At 42.5% G+C, this 19487-nt stretch overlaps 1 protein-coding gene across 4 annotated transcripts in view; it reads left to right on the forward strand.

The window, feature by feature from the left end:
* The window catches only part of LOC131071435 (cell division control protein 48 homolog C), a 352754-nt gene that overhangs the window by 125621 nt on the left and 207646 nt on the right, over positions 1-19487 (forward strand). For all 4 annotated transcript variants that reach the window (XR_009112514.2, XM_058007265.2, XM_058007266.2 and 1 more), the window contains exon 7: positions 3773-3897. Coding sequence is in view for 3 of the 4 variants with exons in the window: in XM_058007265.2 (XP_057863248.2) it covers positions 3773-3897 (125 nt within the window). In the remaining variant the exon portion in view is untranslated. The remainder of the gene's footprint in view (positions 1-3772; positions 3898-19487) is intronic.

A 19487-nucleotide genomic window follows, 5' to 3' on the forward strand; every position in this document is an offset into this window, starting at 1 on the left:
TAAAATAGTAGTATAACAATAGATTAGAAATAATATTATTAATTATGATGGATTGAAAGTGTCATTACATAAAATCCTTTTTTTTCTCAAAAAATATAAAATAAAATAACGATATGATAATATAATTAATGTAGTCTTAATAGATTTTTTTTACTTTAGTCAATAGTTTAATAGAAATACAATAATATAATATTTTCTAAAGTGGAATAATGAACAAATATGATATCCTCGGCGTAATTTACCTATATTCCTCTAAAGATAGGTATGCTAAAAACATAGAAAATTGTGTTAAATGTGTATGTGTTTTTTTATGAATGTTGTATACAATCATATCCATATTAGGGGTTTAAAAAATGACTGTCTGTATCTGATACTGTATGCGTATTTGTATTCATATCCCTGTCCATGCAACTTTATAGTGCAGACACCTAAGAAAAAGTTGAAAACTCTGTGCACTTTTAAATCTTTGTCATTTTTGAAGTTTGACGATGATCAATGGAAATTTCTCTTAAGAAGAAGAAAGAAACTTGGTGCACTTTATAAAGAGATTTAGCATTTTTTGTTTGAATGCCTTGCCAACAAAGACAACGAGATACCTACTTAAGCGAATCACACCCTCTCTAAAAATCATGTGCAATATAATGCCCCCTTTTGAGAAATAGTTGGAGGTGACTGCTTAGCCTATTTTATTCCTAGTATAGCTAATTCTAGAGTCGATACTATTGTCATCTTTGTAACTAGCCACTTGTTAGGGACTCATCTATTTCTTTTGGGGACACCATGAGGAGATATGCTAAGGATTATGTTTTTGGGTTGAGCAGATTATTTTTCCTATTGCCTAGGATTGTGTCTGGTAGTGGGATTACAGATGTGGACCTTACTGAGATACTTTGGCAGGAGATCTCCATGGTATAGGTTTCATCCCTTATAGGGATTTCATTTTGAGTTTTGAGGATGGTCACATTTTTGTGTTACAAGAGAGGAGAGTGCAGATCTGGCATGGGGGATTTTCAGTTATAATTAGAGTGGTGTAGCATCAACATGGTGTCTTTTTCTTTTGAAATTGAGATGGGACCCTGAGATCACCTTTGGTTGTAGTCCGGATCAGTCTGGTAATTCTAATGTTGTGCAAGCATTGCTTGAGGAAAAGCAATCTTTTGGGAGGGAGGACTGTAATGTCCTCATTTTGGGTTTCTTTAGCATTGAAATATGAAGAATGTGCCATGTGAAATGGAATGGCATTGGCAATAAACTAACTTGTGTACATTACAACATCCTCATTTGCTTGCATGTTCAAAACCTTTGCTACTATATTTTTCCCATCACTAGTGACCTTCCTCTTCTCTCTCCTCTCACATCCCAACTAATAGTAGATTACTAGATAGCATATTTGAATACTGTGGCTTAGATTGTAGAGGTACACCTCTATATTTTGCTTCTCTCCCTAGCTAATCTAGCCATTGTAGTCTCCTCTTACAAATTCATTTTCTTTTAGAACCTTATCCCATGTCCAGTCATATCTAAATGAGGCCCAATCCTATTATAACGTTAAAGAAATTAGTTTTGCATAGATGACATTACCAATCACGATTCCCCCCTAAATTTTTTGACTTTGTCCAAAATGCTACATGCTACGAGAGTTTGGCTCATTTGAATGGACCTTTTACATATCTATTGACGATGGGTTGAAGGGCATGGAAAAGGGTGTGGTACAACACTCTTGTTCCTAGAAGAGCCCACAACACTTTGGTGGTTCATTTACATTCACATTTACTTCCTCACTCTCTATCTCACACTAATTATTGTTGCTCATCTTGATTTGCAAAAAGAATTGTGAAAGCAAACTGAAGAAAAAAAAACATAAAAAATAATCCCTAGGATTTTTGACAAAAGTAAAGAAAAGCAAAAAGTAAATGAAAAAAACAGCACCTACTTTCAGCCATAGTTATGGTAGCTTACCAAGGATGAATGAACACGTAATCTGTGATTCTTAAAGCTGAAAATGACTGATATATACTTAAATCTTTTTCCTCATCTTGTTTCCATTCTCTTCGGTTGCAAGTGCTAAAAATCAGAAATCATTGTAGCAAGACAAATTTGAGTGGCAATGCAAAACGGTGTGGGTCAGATATAAGATTGAATTAGGACTTCATAAGAGGTGCAATATGGCTTGCGGGTTTCCCATGCCCCTTTTATAATGTCTTCTTTTTTAATAAGTGATTTTTTCCACTAAAATAATTGGGAGGATTTGATCATCCCTGTAACAATCAAGGGACATCTTAGACATCCTTAACTATCTTTAGGATGACCAAATGTCCTTAGAATGCAAAAACCCTAGTTCTTGCATTTCTTGGTTGTGTCCCTAGTTTTCTCTGGATAGGTGATGGCTAGTGGATATGCTCTGCTGTCCCACTATCTTGATGAGGTTGAGTATAGAGTGAATGGGCTGGGATGTATCCCCATGTTACATATTTGTATATGTATTTGTGTATGTCATACATGATAGGTATGTGTATTTACATATATGCATATGTATTTATGCCTATGCTCCTATAAATATCTACCTATAGATGTGCATATATACATGCATACACATATAGATACTCTAGTTTGAAAAGTTGGACTTAGCAAAATCTGGACAACCTAAAACTGATTCCTATTTGTGACTTAGTAAAACTTGGCATATAAGAAAATAACATAAATCTACAAATTAAATTTAAATAATACATGAGATGCATAAAGAATGGATGTGGGGAAAACATAAGTCTATTTTTATCATTGTAGCACCTAGAATTGGGATAAACTCAACAAACCAAAAGTCTAAGTGGAATTTGGTTACTTGGGAGATTTAAAACTGCTGAAGAATTCATAAAATTAGAGAAAATTCATACTTTTTTTGTTATTTCAAGCTAAATAGAGGGAAAAGATCTACTTTTCCATTTGGGACATTGAAACAATTTTTATGTTTTTCTCTTAAAAACTTGTTTATCTCCTAGCAAGATTTAGGGGCAACACCCCTCAAAGGGTCCAATTTAAGGTCTTTGAGCCCATAGGGACCTTCATAGCACATGCTCCTTTAAATAATAGTTACGACTTTTACCCAATTGTGAGTGAATCCTTTCATTCAGTCAACAAGTAATTCCTACTACTGGGATCCTAATAGTTGAAGGCTAAAATGACAAAAAACAAAAAAATTAAGGGTCTTACAAAAGGGCGTATGATTTTTTTTGTGGCCAAGTCCATAGTCAAACTCACGAGTTGTAGGTAACACTCATTGAGTAACTATATTTTGCAAGACTTAGCTTGTGTGTCATTCACAGGTGGCTTGGCTTGCAAATTTGTTTGTGACTTTGGCAAGAAATCATCAAGTGTGTAAACTACGATTGATATACATACATATATAAATATGTATTTGAATTTTACACACAGCTACACACAGCTACACACATATATACACCTTTCGCCCTCATATTTTGTCCTATTGGAGCCTTTCTTAACCTCTAAGACTTGGGATGGTTTGTCTACTTTCTTCTTATGCAAACTTTGATATATTACTAGGGCATACTATTTAAGGGTTTAGGAAAGCTACCTTAGCTTCTCGATGCAATGACCTGAATTGTTACAATTAGGTCTTATTTTCTGTTCTTAATAAATGTGGAACTTCATTTTACTTGTGCATGAGTTTTATGGAATTAGAATGCCTTTGCTTTTGTGTGTAGAATTAAAAAAATGAAGTGGATTGCATGTTGATTCTGATCCATCTTTTTTTCAGGGAAATAGAAGACACTGTGTTGCTTGCTTTGCAACATCCAGAGATATATGATAATATCGCTAAAGGCACTAGGTGCAAGTATGAATCTAATCGTCCTCGAGCTGTACTCTTTGAAGGACCTCCGGGTATGGTTGTTTGATGATCCTTTCTTCAATACAAGCCAGTTAGAAAACTAGAATTGTTTTCATTTTCAAATTTTTAAGATTTTGATGAAAAATAGTTGCATGTCTAAATTTTCAAATAAATTGCTTTTGAAGTATCCAACACTTGGATGTTTGAAAGTGATTGGTCATCTGCATTGTAGATTCTATTATAATTTTGATTCCGATTATTACCACTTCACACATTAAACATATGGTCTTTTCATTGTTCCCAGGCCATGGGGGAGTACATTCCAAAAGCTATCAAGTTTGGTATTTTATGTTGGAAATATTATTTTCATTAATGTCAAAGATGAGATGAAAGGAGGATTGAGATGATATTTTTGCCGTGATTTATGTGCCATTTTTTTGTTGCCCACATTGCTTATCACCCCTCATGAATTTTGGTGCTCACATCCTATGCAAGTAAAAATAAAATCATATTTTTTGAGGGCCCATTTGGGCTGGTCAACCAAGCATGGTAGATTGCCCCTTTTGGGGGAATTAAAATTAATTTTCTTTTATTTTAAATAAGGCTGACACTCCTAGCATTGTCGCTCAATTTGGGGAGATTTTTAAATAAATTAGAATAAATTTATATTTTATGCACAAGGCCAACCACGTTTGACAGGTCGCCCCTCTTGGGCGAAGAATTGCATCTGTGTGGTATAAAAGAAGATGTGGGAGAAGAATAACTTGAGTAATTAACGAAATATCTTTCCTTTTCAAAGCAGACTTATGAGTGGATCTGAAGCAGACACGTGAGCAGATCTGAAGCAGACTTATGACTTGATCTAAAGCAGACCTTTCAAGATGATTTATTGTAGATTTGTAGCAGACCATTCAAGGTGATTTATTACAGATTTGTATCAAAGACTGCTTGTTCGAGGTGATTTATTGTAGATTTGTAGCAGATCTTTCAAGGTGATTTATAGCTGATTTATAGCAGACTTTTTAAGGAGATTATATCAAGAAGATTCAGATGATCATTGTGCTTTGAAGAAGCAATAGTCAGGAAGATGGAAGTTTTTTTTATTTGGAGGTAAGTGCCTCCTAATTAAAGACATTGGTGTTGGTGCTTAGTGGTGGGGATTGGTGTCTCCAATGGATTTGGATTTTTAAAGAGAAATTTATTGTTGACTGGATTTGGATAGTAGATCCAAGCAGTCATTTCTTTGTGGCTTTCTGCTGAAAGGGTTTCCACGTAAACCTTGTGTCTCTTAGTTGGTAGATCTTGTGTGATTTCTATTTTCATGGTTGATGGATTCCAATAAGTAAAAGTTTTATCCTATGCTGATTCACCCCCTTCTCAGGATGTGTGCTCATCAATTGCCATCAAGGCGGGTTCCTTCAAGAATAGTCTAACTGCTAGAAGGTAGATCTTGAAAGAACACATGGCGAGTCAAGAAGGGTTCTCTTCAAATAGAGCATCGTTGTTTGATGGAACAAGCTATGCATTTTGGAGCATAAGGATGTGGACTTATCTACTGGCTCTTGGCTTTGCAATTTGGCAATTAGTGGTGAATGGCCATGTAACTCCATCAACCCCACCAACGGATGTTGCTGGAAAGAAGGCTAGTGAAAAAATGTAGAAGTGATAAATGCCATTTTGTGTGGTCTATCTGAATTATAGTTTGTCAAAGTAATGCATTGTGACTTGATGGAGGAAATTTTTGGGACAAACTTAAGAACATCTATGAGGGCAACAACAAAGTTAAGGTCAAGCTCTAGATTCATAGAAGACAATTTGAGAAGTTGAAGATGAAAGATGAGGGGGATGTTGCAGCCTATCTCCTCTGTGTGGATGAAGTCATTAACACCATCCAAGGACTTGGTGAAAAGATTGAAGATTCAGTGATTGTGCCAAAGGTATTAAGGTCTCTGTTGACGTGTTTTTTATGATGGCGTCCAACACAGAATAAAGTTGCCCAACGGTCACTTCAGTCTCTCTTGATCAAAGTACGATTGCATGCTGATATAGTAGGAGAAACAGACAATCGACTCCAAGGTTCCTTTTATGCTGCGGATGTGACTCAGTTGGCCGATGTGATTGCTGGTAATCCAAGGGGGCCTTACATATGTTGAAGAAATCTATGCAAGCTCGAGAATTTATCGACACGGATGATTTGCAATGAAGCTCTAAGTTTTAGATTTTTGGACTATGAAATATTCAGAAAGTAAATAGGAATAGGGTAGAGGGAAACTAAACTAAAGGTAATCTAATCCTAGGAACAAGGAGACGGGATAAACTTGTGCAAAATCCAACCGTGCTTCGCTTCGCCGGCAAAGCACAACTTACACGAAGGTGGTGCAATCTTCAAGGGGAGTGCTAAGGATTTTCAAATCGTCAAAAGAAACCATCAGATAGAACAATCTCTTCTAACAATCGAAGTTGAACATACACATATGACGAGGCTCAGACTAACTTTGCACGGTATGCAACAATCAGCTGCACACCAAAAGTATGAGTAGGAACTTGGCAACAAGCGATCCTATCAAATCCAGTTCATCTAATTGCATGAAAACAAATCTAATCTATGAAGAGAACGAGACCATGCGAGTTCCGAAACAACACAAGAACACACCAACAATTGAACAATGTATTAAGTGTTTGCTTCAAAAACTCTTAGCAACAATCTCTGACTATAGTCTCTCCTTCCTTACAAATGAGGGGGTCACCCCCTTATATAGGCCTCAAGCCTAGATTACATGCAAAACCCTAATTAGGGTTTGCCCAAAAGATTCTCCACACATGATGCAACAAGGTGGGAATCTGCATTAAATAACCCACTATGCCCACTTACAATAAATTTAAAAGGGCCTAAAATAGTGCCCATGATGATGATCATGCCCGAAATATAATTGACGTCGTCATAAATACTCATCACTCTTCAAGCAACGGCGACATGCAAAAGAATCCGTCATAAAACCATTATGAGGGGATGACATGCAAGAAGATTCCCTTATCCTGTGGTGGCATGCATTGACAGGTCCTGCGCCTAGTCAATGTTCTCTTCAGCCATAAATACGCCATCATGGTTCAGTCAAAAGACTTTTGTCCAAGAATGGACGACCATTATCTCGCTCATTAATGGCATAAGTAATGAACCTACCTGTTGTGCGTTGCACACGCCCCCTGTCGCCGACAGGGTCCCCCTTTCCAGTTTTGAGTTTTTTGATCGTCATCCCGAGAATTGAATCAGAGTTTCTCGTATCTCCTCGAGCGAGTTCGTGATCAGTCCGTAAGCTGATCAACGTTGGAGTAGTGAACCAATGAGCCCTTTTGACTGATCTGGCTTTCGGGCGTAAATACCGAGAGTTTGTTCCAAAATTTCAAAACTTAACATAATGCATCTCCTTTTCGGACCCCAGGTCCGAACTTGGCGAAAGTCAAGTTAAGGTAAAAAAACGTTATGCGCTCCTCTTTTTGGATTTAAGTGTCCGAAAGTGGAAAATCAAAATTTAAAAGCGTAAGGTGGAATTCCATTTTCGGACCCCAGGTCCGAAATATCCAAAATCAAGTTAAAACGTAACGCTGCGCATCCATTTTCGGACCCCAGGTCCGAAATATCCAAAATCAAGTTAAAACATAACGCTGCGCATCCATTTCGGACCTTAGGTCCGAACTTCAACAAAGTGAAGTTTTAAAACATTGTGCAAACATCGCATTTCGGACCCTAAATGACAAAGTTAAAGTTTTTTTTAAAAAAGCTACATAAACACCGTTTTCGGACCCTAAGCTCTGAAAAGGGCGAAATAAGTTTTAAAAAGCAAAAACGCACACCATACATACTTCGGACCCTAAGCTCCGAAAAGGGTGAAGTTAAAGTTTTTAAAAGCAACATCAAAAACAACGTTTCGAACCCCCGCGTCCGAACGAAAAAGGCGAAGTGTAAGTTTTAAAAACACACGAAATGCATACTTCGGACCCTAAGCTCCGAAAAGGGCGAAGTTAAAGTTTTAAAAACACACGAAATGCATACTTCGGACCCTAAGCTCCGAAAAGGGCGAAGTTAAAGTTTTAAAAACACACGAAATGCATACTTCGGACCCTAAGCTCCGAAAGGGAAAGTGTGGTGTTTCAAAAACAACATCGAGACGCACTTCGGACCCCCGCGTCCGAATGACCAAGGGCGAAGTAAGTTTTAAAGGCATTTCTCCAGCATCGAAATACATTCTTCGGACCCTAAGCTCCGAATGAAAAGGGCGAACTGAGGTTTTAAAAATGCAGCGCATGGCACACTTCGGACCCCCGCGTCCGAACGAAAAAGGCGAAAGGTAAGTTTTTTTTAAAAAAAAAAAAAACGCATATCAAACATTCTTCGGACCCTAAGCTCCGAAAGGGAAAGTGTGGTGTTTCTAAAACAACATGCATGCTTCGGACCCCCGCGTCCGAATGAAAAGGGAGTGTTAAGGCTTTAAAAGCAACCATATCAAACACGCATACTTCGGGCCCCTGCGTTCGAGCTTCAACAAGGTCGGGCAAGCAGCGTTTTCGGACCCTAAGCGTCCGAAATTCCAAGATGAAAGTTTAAAAACGAAGTCCAAAAAGCAAGCAAAACATTAAACGCAGAAGGCACAGTGTGTAACGCGGAGGTCAGGACGAGCACACCCGCGAAGGTTAGATTCGAGAACCTCCAATTCAAAATTCGAAAGGAACTCTTAAATCCGAAAACAAGGAGGATCATCCGCTCGCCCCGCGCAACAAGGTCGGGCAATCACCCATCATTCGCTCCGATCAGGTAAGTACGCCTTATCGCGTACGGTCATTTAAAATGTGTGAATCAAATACGCAAATACGCAAAATTTGAAATGCTTAGAGTCTGCATCTCCATCATTCGAGCATCCAAAATTTAGGACTTATTCCCGGAGTTTGGCCGAAAACTGCATCTCTTTTCAAAATTCTCATGTTCTGCCTTTGTTAAAATTAATCCAAAAATTCGAGAGTAAGAATGCTTAGTCATAAATCTTCAGGAATATGATGCTGTAGAAGTTAATCAGATTGTTAGCCCAGAGTGACATTTAAGCTAATCTCGGTCTGTTGAAACACTTCTGTTATTTTCTAACCCGCATCGTCATTCTCGTGTCACCTTGTAATCCGTGTCTGGCTGTGCAGGATAAATGCCTAAATCAGCGGCAGAATCATCAAAAACACCCGCTGCAGCAGAAACCTCACGAGCATCCAAATCAGACATCCCACGGAAAGTTGAAAGAATGAAGTATCAGTATCAGAGGGGAGGGTTAAGAGAGTCAAAGGTCCAGAGTATCTGGGACAACATTGGTGACACCGACCTTGGCCACATTGATATTCAGGATTTCAGGGATCGGGTCTTCTCACCCAATGCATATGGCAGGCCTAGGCAAATGCTGGAAAGTGGCATCGCCCAAGCAGCAGGTTTTCCTCCAGCAATCCAGAACTATGAATTAGTAGTGGAAGCTGCTCGGCATTACGAGCCAAAGTCCAGATTAGTGCTTCTGGAAGATATCACTATTGCCGACTTCTCCCCTGAGGCTATCGGCGATGCATTTGATATCCCCTTTCCAAATAATCCCATAGCTACAACAATGGACGAGGCACAGGGGGCGTATGATATGAACCCAGCTCGATGCAGGGCACTAATTAACGAAGAATGGTTCAAAGAAAAAAGGGCTTCAAGCACCAGGATTGTGAAAAAGACCCCCAGAAGTGACTTTCATAATGAACATGGCGATATGGTCACCTTACTTAGCCGAGTCATGGGACTCCCTAAGTCCAACTACTTTGAAGAATGGATGTTCTATTTTACAGAACAGGTCTTTGCCGGAAAGTCTAAGTTTGACTGGGCTCAGATCATAAGTGATAACATCCATGCTCAGCTGATTGAGCTTGAGACAAAGAAGTATTTCACCATGACCTCCTATTTGGTCTATATGTTCGCAAAGAACCAGCCACTGCCAGGATTAATAATGAAAGGTGAGATCGGGAATGGGCCTGGTCAGGTAAAGGTTTATGATTGCTACCCGCAGCTGCACTACCAGGATATAGCTCAAAGGGAAAAGAGCAGCCCGGCTTACGCGGTTGGACAGTACGAACGTGTCAACGACGCCTTCACAATGCGCCTAGTCAGGCTAATGCAGGGAGGGTTACACATAAGGCTCTCGGAGCAAGCTACCATTTTAGTGCAGAGGTATGGGGCCTGGTTTATTCAGTTCCCAAGATTCTCCTACATCCGAATTGCTGGCTTCGAAGGTGCCCCCCTTCGACTTCCGCGGTACCCAACCGATAAAGTAGTCCTCATGGAAGTGGCAAGGCAATCACGCCCTGCCGGCGTATTATTACGAGAAAGCAAGCAGGCTGGATTCGCATTTCCAATGATCATAGGCAACCATGATGTCCAATTGAGAACTCCCACCCTAGCAGAAGAATCCCTTGCAGAGCTAGCTTCTTATGGCCTACAGGAACATTTCCCAAGAAAATGTTTCGATCATGACAATTTGGCAAAGAGAGCTTACGGTAGGCGCTACAGAGCAAAGGAGTCAATTGAAGATTACTGGAAAAATTGCTCCGATGACTACGAAGTCAGGCGACGGGAATATTCTAGATTGAGTGTGCAGCAAATGCGACTCTTTGAGTACCGTCGGGTCCCGGATCAGCTCACAGACTCGGGGAATTGTCTCCAAGTCCGGGAATTCGAAGCAGTGAGGCATCTCTTGCCAGGCGTCGATTGGTCTCGAGACCCAATCACGGATTTCGAAGCAGTCATGACAGCCCCGGCAAGATACACAGATCAATGGTTACAACACCAGATCGAGAGGCTAGTCCATGAAGGGGTCCAGTTTACTTACCATCTGATGGGCAATTTCGACTCTCAGTCTTCCGAAGATGAAAGGACATCAGCTGAAAAACCAGAGAAAAGGAAGAAAACTAAGGCTTGCAGAGGGACTCGGACGTCCAAGAGAACAAGGAGGGAGAAGATTCCCATAAGAAGGCCAGAGACCGCTTCATCTTCAGACCCCAGTTCGCCCGATGGTGCCATAGATTTGGATTGCATACCTGCTCCGCCTTCCCAGAGCGACATAGAGGCATTCCAAGCCAATGATCCTCCTGCTCCAGATATGCCGGACACCGAGCAAAAGGGCCCCAATTCGACCAAGCCGGGTGACCAGATAGAGGAAGGAGAAATCCCATCCACCCAGGGGATCGAAGTGCATGAACCTACCCAGCAGAGCCGCCATGAATTACTACTCCTCCATGCAGCCAAGGACGACTCAACTGTCGAAGGGGAACAAAGAACAGACGAGATCCATGAGCTCGAGGGAACCAAGGAGCCACCATCACAGGAAGATATCAGACAATTATTCAGTGAGATAGGGGAGAACTCAGATGCAAACAAAGAGCTTCCTCCTTCTTCCACCCCTCCGATGGCGGGACAGCTGTTAATTTGTGATCAGCCAGTTGAAAGTATGGGAGCACAAGGTGCTAACTTAACCCTATCCTCAACCCAGACGGTGCCTCAAGAGTGGCTGATCGCCAGAGCTCAGCGTAGGGCCGCCACCAAGGCGCCCATCGACCTTGAAGACATCTTCTCACGAATGGATCAAACAAAAGTAAAAGGGAAGAAGAAACCGAGAACATACTCTAAGATAACCAAGGATGGGCAAAGGAACCGCACTCTTCATATTGCTACCCCGCCCGTAAACAAGCTAGCAGATCAAATAACCCTTGCAGATTATAGCATTACGACTGTCCCCATCGGACGAGCTACAAAAGAGCAAGAAAAGGAGGAATTTAAGGACTCGGTGCAAAACATACTCAGACAGCTCGAGGAAATCACGGCTGAAAAGGACATGTATCGAGCCCGTGCTGAACAAGCCGAGGGATACATCGATAAGCTCCTACGGCCACTACACAACCCCTCTGAATCCCATATTCCCCCAATGGCATTGGCGCAGAGGACCACAACTGAATTTGAAGGAATCCGGGATACCGCAAAGGCCGTTAAGGAATGGGTGCAAGACATCAAGAAAAGGGGAGAACAGATCCTCAAAGAAGTAAAGGAAATGGCTCTCCATCGAGAGCTCACTCTCGTCAGGTTGTTGGAAGTAAAGAGAGAATCCCTTCACATGCATGAAGTAGCGGCCTCTACCCTTCCCCTCCTAAGAGCTCTTTTCTGGACACATACACAAATTCCCACACTGCCTGACATCTTGAGTCCCCATAGCATCAGTGTTCTCAAGGAATGGTATTGGACCGTCACCATGAAGAACGATGCCCAGGAAATTATTGATAAAGAAAATGACGCGTGTGAGGCGATTCTGGGGAACATGCAAGAACTAGGCAAGACCATCCTCCGATCAATGGTTTCAGGGTGGATAAATGACCTGTCCGACAGTGTAATCCGGCCGGATTGGGAGGGAAGATTGGGAGCAGATAAGGCTTCTTATTCCATTGAAGACTTAAGTTTTGCTGGTCAGTTCCATTCAGACATATTATGCTTCGAGCGTAATCGCTCCAGCTGGAAGGACGGTTTAAGGCACGTGGACCAGTATCTCGAAGGCATGCAATACAAAATTCGCCACCCTCCCATGCCACCTTTTAATCCCCTCTTCCAATTATGCATCAAGTTTCAGGAATATGTCCGCGAGGAACGAGCAGCAGGTCGTGATTTATGGCGAGAATACCTGCATGGCGAAGACCAGTTTCTGCAAAAGGAATGTGAAACCAGAATAGAGAAAGCAGTTTCTCAAAAATGCTTTTTTCCCTCCAAGTCTTAAAAAGTGCACTTTTGTCCCAAAAGGGTGACAGTTGACTTTTGGTCAACATATTGTAAAGTTTTTTTTGTGCACCTCCCCTTTTTGGATTATTTCAAAGTTGTAATTATCCTTTGGTAGTTATTGCTCCTTTTGAGTAGTTGTAGATATTTATCTCCCTATTTATGAGTGTGGGTCCCTCTTTTTGTAAGGATGAATCTGGGCCACTTGTTTAGATTAGATCTTGGCCATTCATCCATTTTTGGAAACCTATTTAAGGGGACTGGTTTTCCTTCATTTAGGAGGAAGTTCTTGAATTGTTGCGAAAGCTCTGAAGAAATTTTGCAGGAATTAATACAATGGATTGAAATTACCTTCAAATTTCCTTGTGAGTGCATGGTCTCCTTCTTCATTTAGATTAGAAAGCTTTTAATTATGTCTGTTCATTTTATACAGCAGTTCTTACCAAGCATCTGATAGAATCTCCACAGTCCATACCATTAGAGGATAGCTGATTGCTTTTTTTTCCTTTCTGCATGGTTAATCTGGGCTATTTTATGATTCAGTTCGATTATCAAAAGTACACGTATCATGAATATAGAAGTTCTAATATTGTATTTGGTAATATGAAAATCTGGTTTCTCCTTTGAAGATTGCACTAAGTTTATGCAAACATTGTGTCTGAATGACTGATGATGCTTAACCTGGTTTCCTGGAGGTGTCTGTCTGCTTGGGTAAATCTGTTGTCCTAGTTAATATTTACTGTTCTCTCTCGCTACCCTTCCTTTCTTTCCTCCCAATTTTATCCTTTTTTTAGAAATCCAGTCTTGCTAAGTCAGCTTCAAATAAATCAACATCACCTGAAAGAAAACCAAAAGAGGTCCCTGGGAATTCGCATATGAAATTACCAATCAAACGTAAGCCCCCTTGTGTTTCCAGCATAAACACATCAAGCCACTGAGAGATCCCGCAGTCAAGACCTGACAAAAGAAACCTTGAGGTAGTCTCCTTTGATCAAACTTAGAAAAACAGCATTAGAGACTTCCTTATCTCAAGAGAGAGTAGGATAATCAGTCGGCTATTCTATTCTGCGTTGGCCGTATGGAGTTTGCAGCAATGCGATTTCAGACACGTCAACAGAATTGGCGCTAGAAGGAGGGCCTCCGAGCAGTCTAGCTCAAAGATCAACGGAATTGGCGCTAGAAGGAGGGCTCCGAGCAGTCTAGCTCAAAGATCATATTAGACAACTCACGCTGGAACGAATTGGGTCCTTTTCTCCTAAAAGGTTCGAAAGAGTCCAAAAATCAAGCCCAGAACGGGAGAGATTTACTGGTTTTCAGTGCTATAGACGCAAGGGTTATCGCCAACCTTCAGACCCCAGTGAGTCCAGCTCGGCGAATCAGCAGTCTGCCGTTCCAGGGAGTTCAGTTTTTACGGTTCCAGTGGTTACAAATCTAGTTCCCACTACAACACAGATAACTCAGCCACGAATGGCGCACAATCCACCTGCTCCAAATGGTGCCACATGGTTGGTAGACAACCCGTCACCGCTAATTTTCCCGGCTTATCATGATATGCCCAAGAGCCCAGACAGATTCTGTTCCGTTTTTCATCCAAATGACCCAAACAGGACAGCGGAAGAGCATATCAAAATATTTGAGGATGCGTTGCGCAATAGGCGAATTGAATACGCGGATGTTGCATGCAGGCTTTTTCCTTATTCATTGGGGGAAGACGCATTTTACTGGTTCATACATTTACCCGTATCCTCCATCGACTCTTGGGAAAAGTTGAAGGCAGCCTTCACAGGAAAATATGGCATCCCTATAACCCCCACGGAGCTGTACAGGCAATTTGTGGAAGTCAAGAGACAGGAACACGAGCCTATAAGTTCTTTCAACAATAGGTTCCATAAGGCCTTCACCCGATTACAGGATCCGTATGTGGTGAGTGACGCTTCGGCAAGGGAAATCTACTATTCAGCGCTGGATTATTTAACAGCCATGTTCGTCCGACAATCACACCCTGCGCCAACTACACTGACTGAGGCCTATGCTAAGGCCATGGAAATTAGTAAGGGGCTAGGCCAAAATATCGCCGGGCCCTTGATGCAATTAGGCCCCCCTGCTGCATCCAGCCAACTCCAGGGAATTACTCAAGCTTTGACCCACCAAACGCCCATTTTAAACCCAATCCCACAACCGGCATATCAGCCTCAGCAGCCCACCAGCCAACTGGTACTTCATCCAGGACCACCTATAGCCCAAATCCTCCCTAAGCAGCCTATCTATCTGCAAAATACCACTGTGTCATCAAGAACCCAAGAGGAGAAGGATGAGATGCGGTAACTGACTGACCAAATGAAAAGGCTGTCCTCTGAAGTTACTCATCTGCGAAATCAGAATAATCAGTTGCAAAGTAATCAGAGGAACCAACACCAGGGCCAATATCAGAATCAAGGATATCAAAGACCCGCAAGGACATGGAACACCCGTCCCAACAACGGAGGAGTGCCTACTCCGCTCGACAATCCGCCAGCATCGGAAAACAGGCCAACGGATACGGTATTTTTGGCAGAGGCAGCACTTTCTAACTGGTGCAGGTTACACAACACTAATCGGCACTCAGAGTTACAATGCGACGAATTTCAGGTTGCTGCCAGCATATTCCAACGAGAGGTGGAAAACACAATGCCTCAACCAGTGCTCCCTCCCTCTGGATTTGAAATAGTGCCGTCACCAAGGTACGACACTGCACTTGTTCTAGAAACCTACATTCCCCCATTCTTCTTCCCCAATCAGGATGAAAACGAGGTGGCTGACCCGAATCAGCCCGTCGATGTAAATGCATTTCAGCAGTACCAGCGCGCAAATCGGGGGTATTATAACAATAACAACCAAAACAGCAACAGCAGCCCCTACACCACTTCCACACCTCCCAAAGACATCCAGGTCCCTCCAGATCAGAATGCTAGTAATAACCCAAGTTATCCAAAGGCATCTCAACAGTACGCGAGCCAAGGGCAGCCCCAGAAAACCCCACCCCAGACAAGGATGCTCATTCCGCAGAACCAGCCAATTACTGTCACAAATCCAGGCTCTAGTGATAGGTCATCCAGCAACATAGAAATTGCTAAGCTTGGCCAGTTGGTGGCAGATGAGTTCAAAAAAATGAAAGTCAACTTACCCTTTTTTGAACTAATGAAAGTCTCCGAAGTCAGGGACATGGTCTTGAATAGTCTTAAGGAACCCACACCTACTCAGTCCAAAGGGATGGACGATCACCCTGGACAAAGGATAGTACAAGGACAACCCCAGAAGATCAGTGGTGAGGTGAGAGGACCAACAACTCCCAGGGATGCGACAGTGAATTATTCTGCACCACCTGAGTTCCAAAATGATCCACCTATGGAGGCCGGCTTTGGAGCACGTGCACGGGGAAGGACTCAGGATATCTCAATCATGAACAATGATACCATACCATCAGAGCCTACAATAAGCTTGTTCACCGAAAAGCTAGAACCCCCCCCTTTTTTAGTAACTCTCCGAATCTTTGGTAAGAACTTGCACAATTGCCTCATTGACTCGGGAGCTTCAGCAAATGTTATGCCCTTGTCAGTATGCAGTACTTTAGGCTTGACCCCCACCAAGACTAACCGAAAGGTTACCCAGTTGGACAAATCTGAAGTAACTGTAGTGGGCGAGCTAAACAACATACACATGCAACTAACAGCTGATCCACGTATTCAGATGTACATCGACATTCAAGTGGTGGACATCCCAGGGGCCTATGGCATGTTACTCAGCCGAGATTGGACCCGCGTCCTCAACGGCTGGCTGCATTCTAGTTTCACTCACATGTGGCTACCATGGAGAGGGGTAGCAAATCAGATCCGGATTGAGTCCGAACCTCGGCTCAAGCTGATGATTACGGAATATAATCAGGCTAATGAAACCCTATTCTTAGAATCAGACCTGGGCACATATAGGGCAGACGTCGGGTCGATGAACGAAGTCCTGTTGGTACAATGCTCAAACGCAGTCCAAAATTTCGGACAGATTGCGGAGAGTTATGATAAGGAGGCCCCATCACCAGAAGAAGGGGAGTTATTTAGCAGCCTCAGGGAATTCTTCTGTAAATGTGAAAGACCAGCGTCCCAGCTTAACTATCAAGATTCTATTGCAAATCTGCTCCTAACCGATTGGTGCAGAGTTCACAATGCTGCCCATTCAGAAACAACTTGTTCACTATGCAGGGCAGCGTTGAGTCAGGCATGCAAGAGGCATTCAGAGGTGCTACAAACTCATACTCTCAGACCGGAGGCCACCACACCCCCTGAGCGGCAAAAGTATGGAATTACAGGTTCGGCAACCGCGACCAGCAAGGTTACCAGCCCAAATCACACTTGGACCTTAAGGTTCGATGGCTCTAAATCCAAGAGAGGGGCTGGAGCAGGGGTAGAACTGATAAGCCCCACTGGTGAAACCTATTTAGCTTCCTACAGACTACAGTTTCACTGCACCAACAATATAGCAGAATATGAGTCTTTAATTCACGGTTTGCTATTAGCCACTAAAAAGGGAGCCCAGATCCTGCATTGTTTCGGAGATTCCGAAGTAGTAGTCAGGCAAGTTCGAAGGCAATACACTTGCCACGACAAGAAACTCAGCCTTTACCGTAATCGTGTGTGGGACATAATGGAAAGCTTCGATGCTTTTAACATCAAGACCATATTCAGGTCACAAAACCAGGTCGCTGATTCGTTGGCCCAGGCCGCAAGCACGCTTGAGCCACTATCAATGCAAAGTTTGAAGAAATTTACAGTAGAGTTAGCCTCAGTTCCATCAGTCCCAGACAACATTACCAATTTTCAGGTGTTTAATGATGACAAACACATCATCGACTTCATTACAAGCTCAGATGTATTTGCAACTCAGATCATAGATGAGGAAGAACCCCAAGAAGCCGAGATTGACATAGAGGGGGTCTTAAATCTCAGAACAAATACGATTCCCAAAGGTATGGTGCAGTTAGAACGAATTTTCGACTGGGACCAGCTCAAGTCTCGCAAAGAGGGCACTGCAGAAGGAGGCGCCTGTGATAAAATCAATATCGGCACGCAAGAAAATCAAAAGAATGTGCTGATTGGCAAAGTGTGTACGCCCCAAGAAAGAGACGGAATCCTCAAAAATATGAGGGAATTCCCAGATATCATCGCTTGGGGGTATGAGGATCTCAAAACCTATGATACATCTGTAATAACTCATACCATACCCCTCAAGCCAGATTCAAAACCTTTCAGGCAGAAACAGCGTCCAGTGAATGCCCTCCTCGAACCATTAATATATCAAGAGGTAAAGAAGTTGCTGGCTGCTCGCATCGTCTTTCCAGTACGACATTCTACCTGGGTCGCTAATCTAGTCCCAGTAAGAAAGAAGAGCGGGGAAATCAGACTGTGTGTCGATTTCCGTAATCTAAACAGAGCATCAGAAAAGGATAACTACCCGCTGCCCTCCCTTGATGAAGTCCTGCAAACAGTCAACGGATCCCAGATGATGTCCTTCTTGGACGGTTACTCTGGGTACAACCAAGTAATGGTCGAATACGAGGACCGACTTAAGACTGCGTTTACCACTAAGTGGGGGATATTTGCTTATCGGAGAATGCCCTTTGGTTTGATCAACGCAGGGGCTACATTTCAACGCGCCATGGACATTGCATTCAAAGACCTTGTAGGTCGCTGCATCATTGTCTATATGGACGACTTGACCGTTTTCTCCAAACAAAGGGCAGATCATGTGAATGATTTGCGAAAGGTTTTCCAACGCTGTCGTCGATTCGGGATATCCTTAAACCCAAGGAAATGTATGTTCGGAGTGACCGAAGGTAAGCTCCTCGGCCATGTTATCTCAGAAAAGGGCATAGCAATTGACCCTGATAGGATCAAGGCCATACTGCAAATCAACCTCCCTGCAAGTAAAAAGGAACTTAAGTCATATTTCGGAAAGATAAATTTTGTTCGGAAATTCATAACTGGGTTCGCTGAAATAGTTCGCCCTCTCAACGATATGTTGAAAAAGGACGCCAAGATAGAATGGACCCCAATAACCAAAAGGGCGTTCGAAGAGATCAAGCAAGCAATCGTCCAAGCGCCGGTTCTGGTAAGCCCTGACTACCTAAGGCCCTTTTACATTTATTCCTTCGCCTCCGAGCACACCTGTGCAGCAATCTTAACTCAGCGAAGGGAGGAAAAGGGTGAGCACCCGATAGCATTCATGAGTACTCCGTTGAAGGAGGCTGAACTAAGATACCCAAACATTGAAAAGCAGGCCTATGCGCTAGTCAAAGCCATCAGGAAGTTCCGGCATTATATACTTAGGAGTAAGATATATGCCATAGTACCAGATGTCGCAGTGAAGACATTATTGATGCAAAATGAGCTAGGCGAAAGGAGAGGCAAATGGGTGACCATCATTCAGGAATATGACTTTGAAATCCAGCCTATGAAGCTAGTGCGAGGTCAGGCCTTGACACAAACCCTCGCGTCTGAATGCTCAGGAATCGTACATCAACAGTATTTGATTGAACAGGTCTCCCCAGACAGTTGGTACGATGACATAATTTTCTACCTTCTTAATCAGAAATGCCCATCACACCTCAACCCAGTGCAGAAAAGGGCACTAAGGATGAAGAGTAGCCGTTTCATGCTGCAAGGTGCCGTCTTATACCGTAGGAATCATGAGGGCATTTACCTGAGGTGCGTAAATGAGGATGAAGCACGCCAGATTATAGAGCAGTTCCATACCAAGTTCGGAACCGGCCACGGATCAGGCCTAGCAACGGCT

The sequence above is a fragment of the Cryptomeria japonica genome, chromosome 6 (assembly GCF_030272615.1).
Source record: "Cryptomeria japonica chromosome 6, Sugi_1.0, whole genome shotgun sequence".
Classification (NCBI taxonomy): Eukaryota; Viridiplantae; Streptophyta; class Pinopsida; order Cupressales; family Cupressaceae; genus Cryptomeria; species Cryptomeria japonica.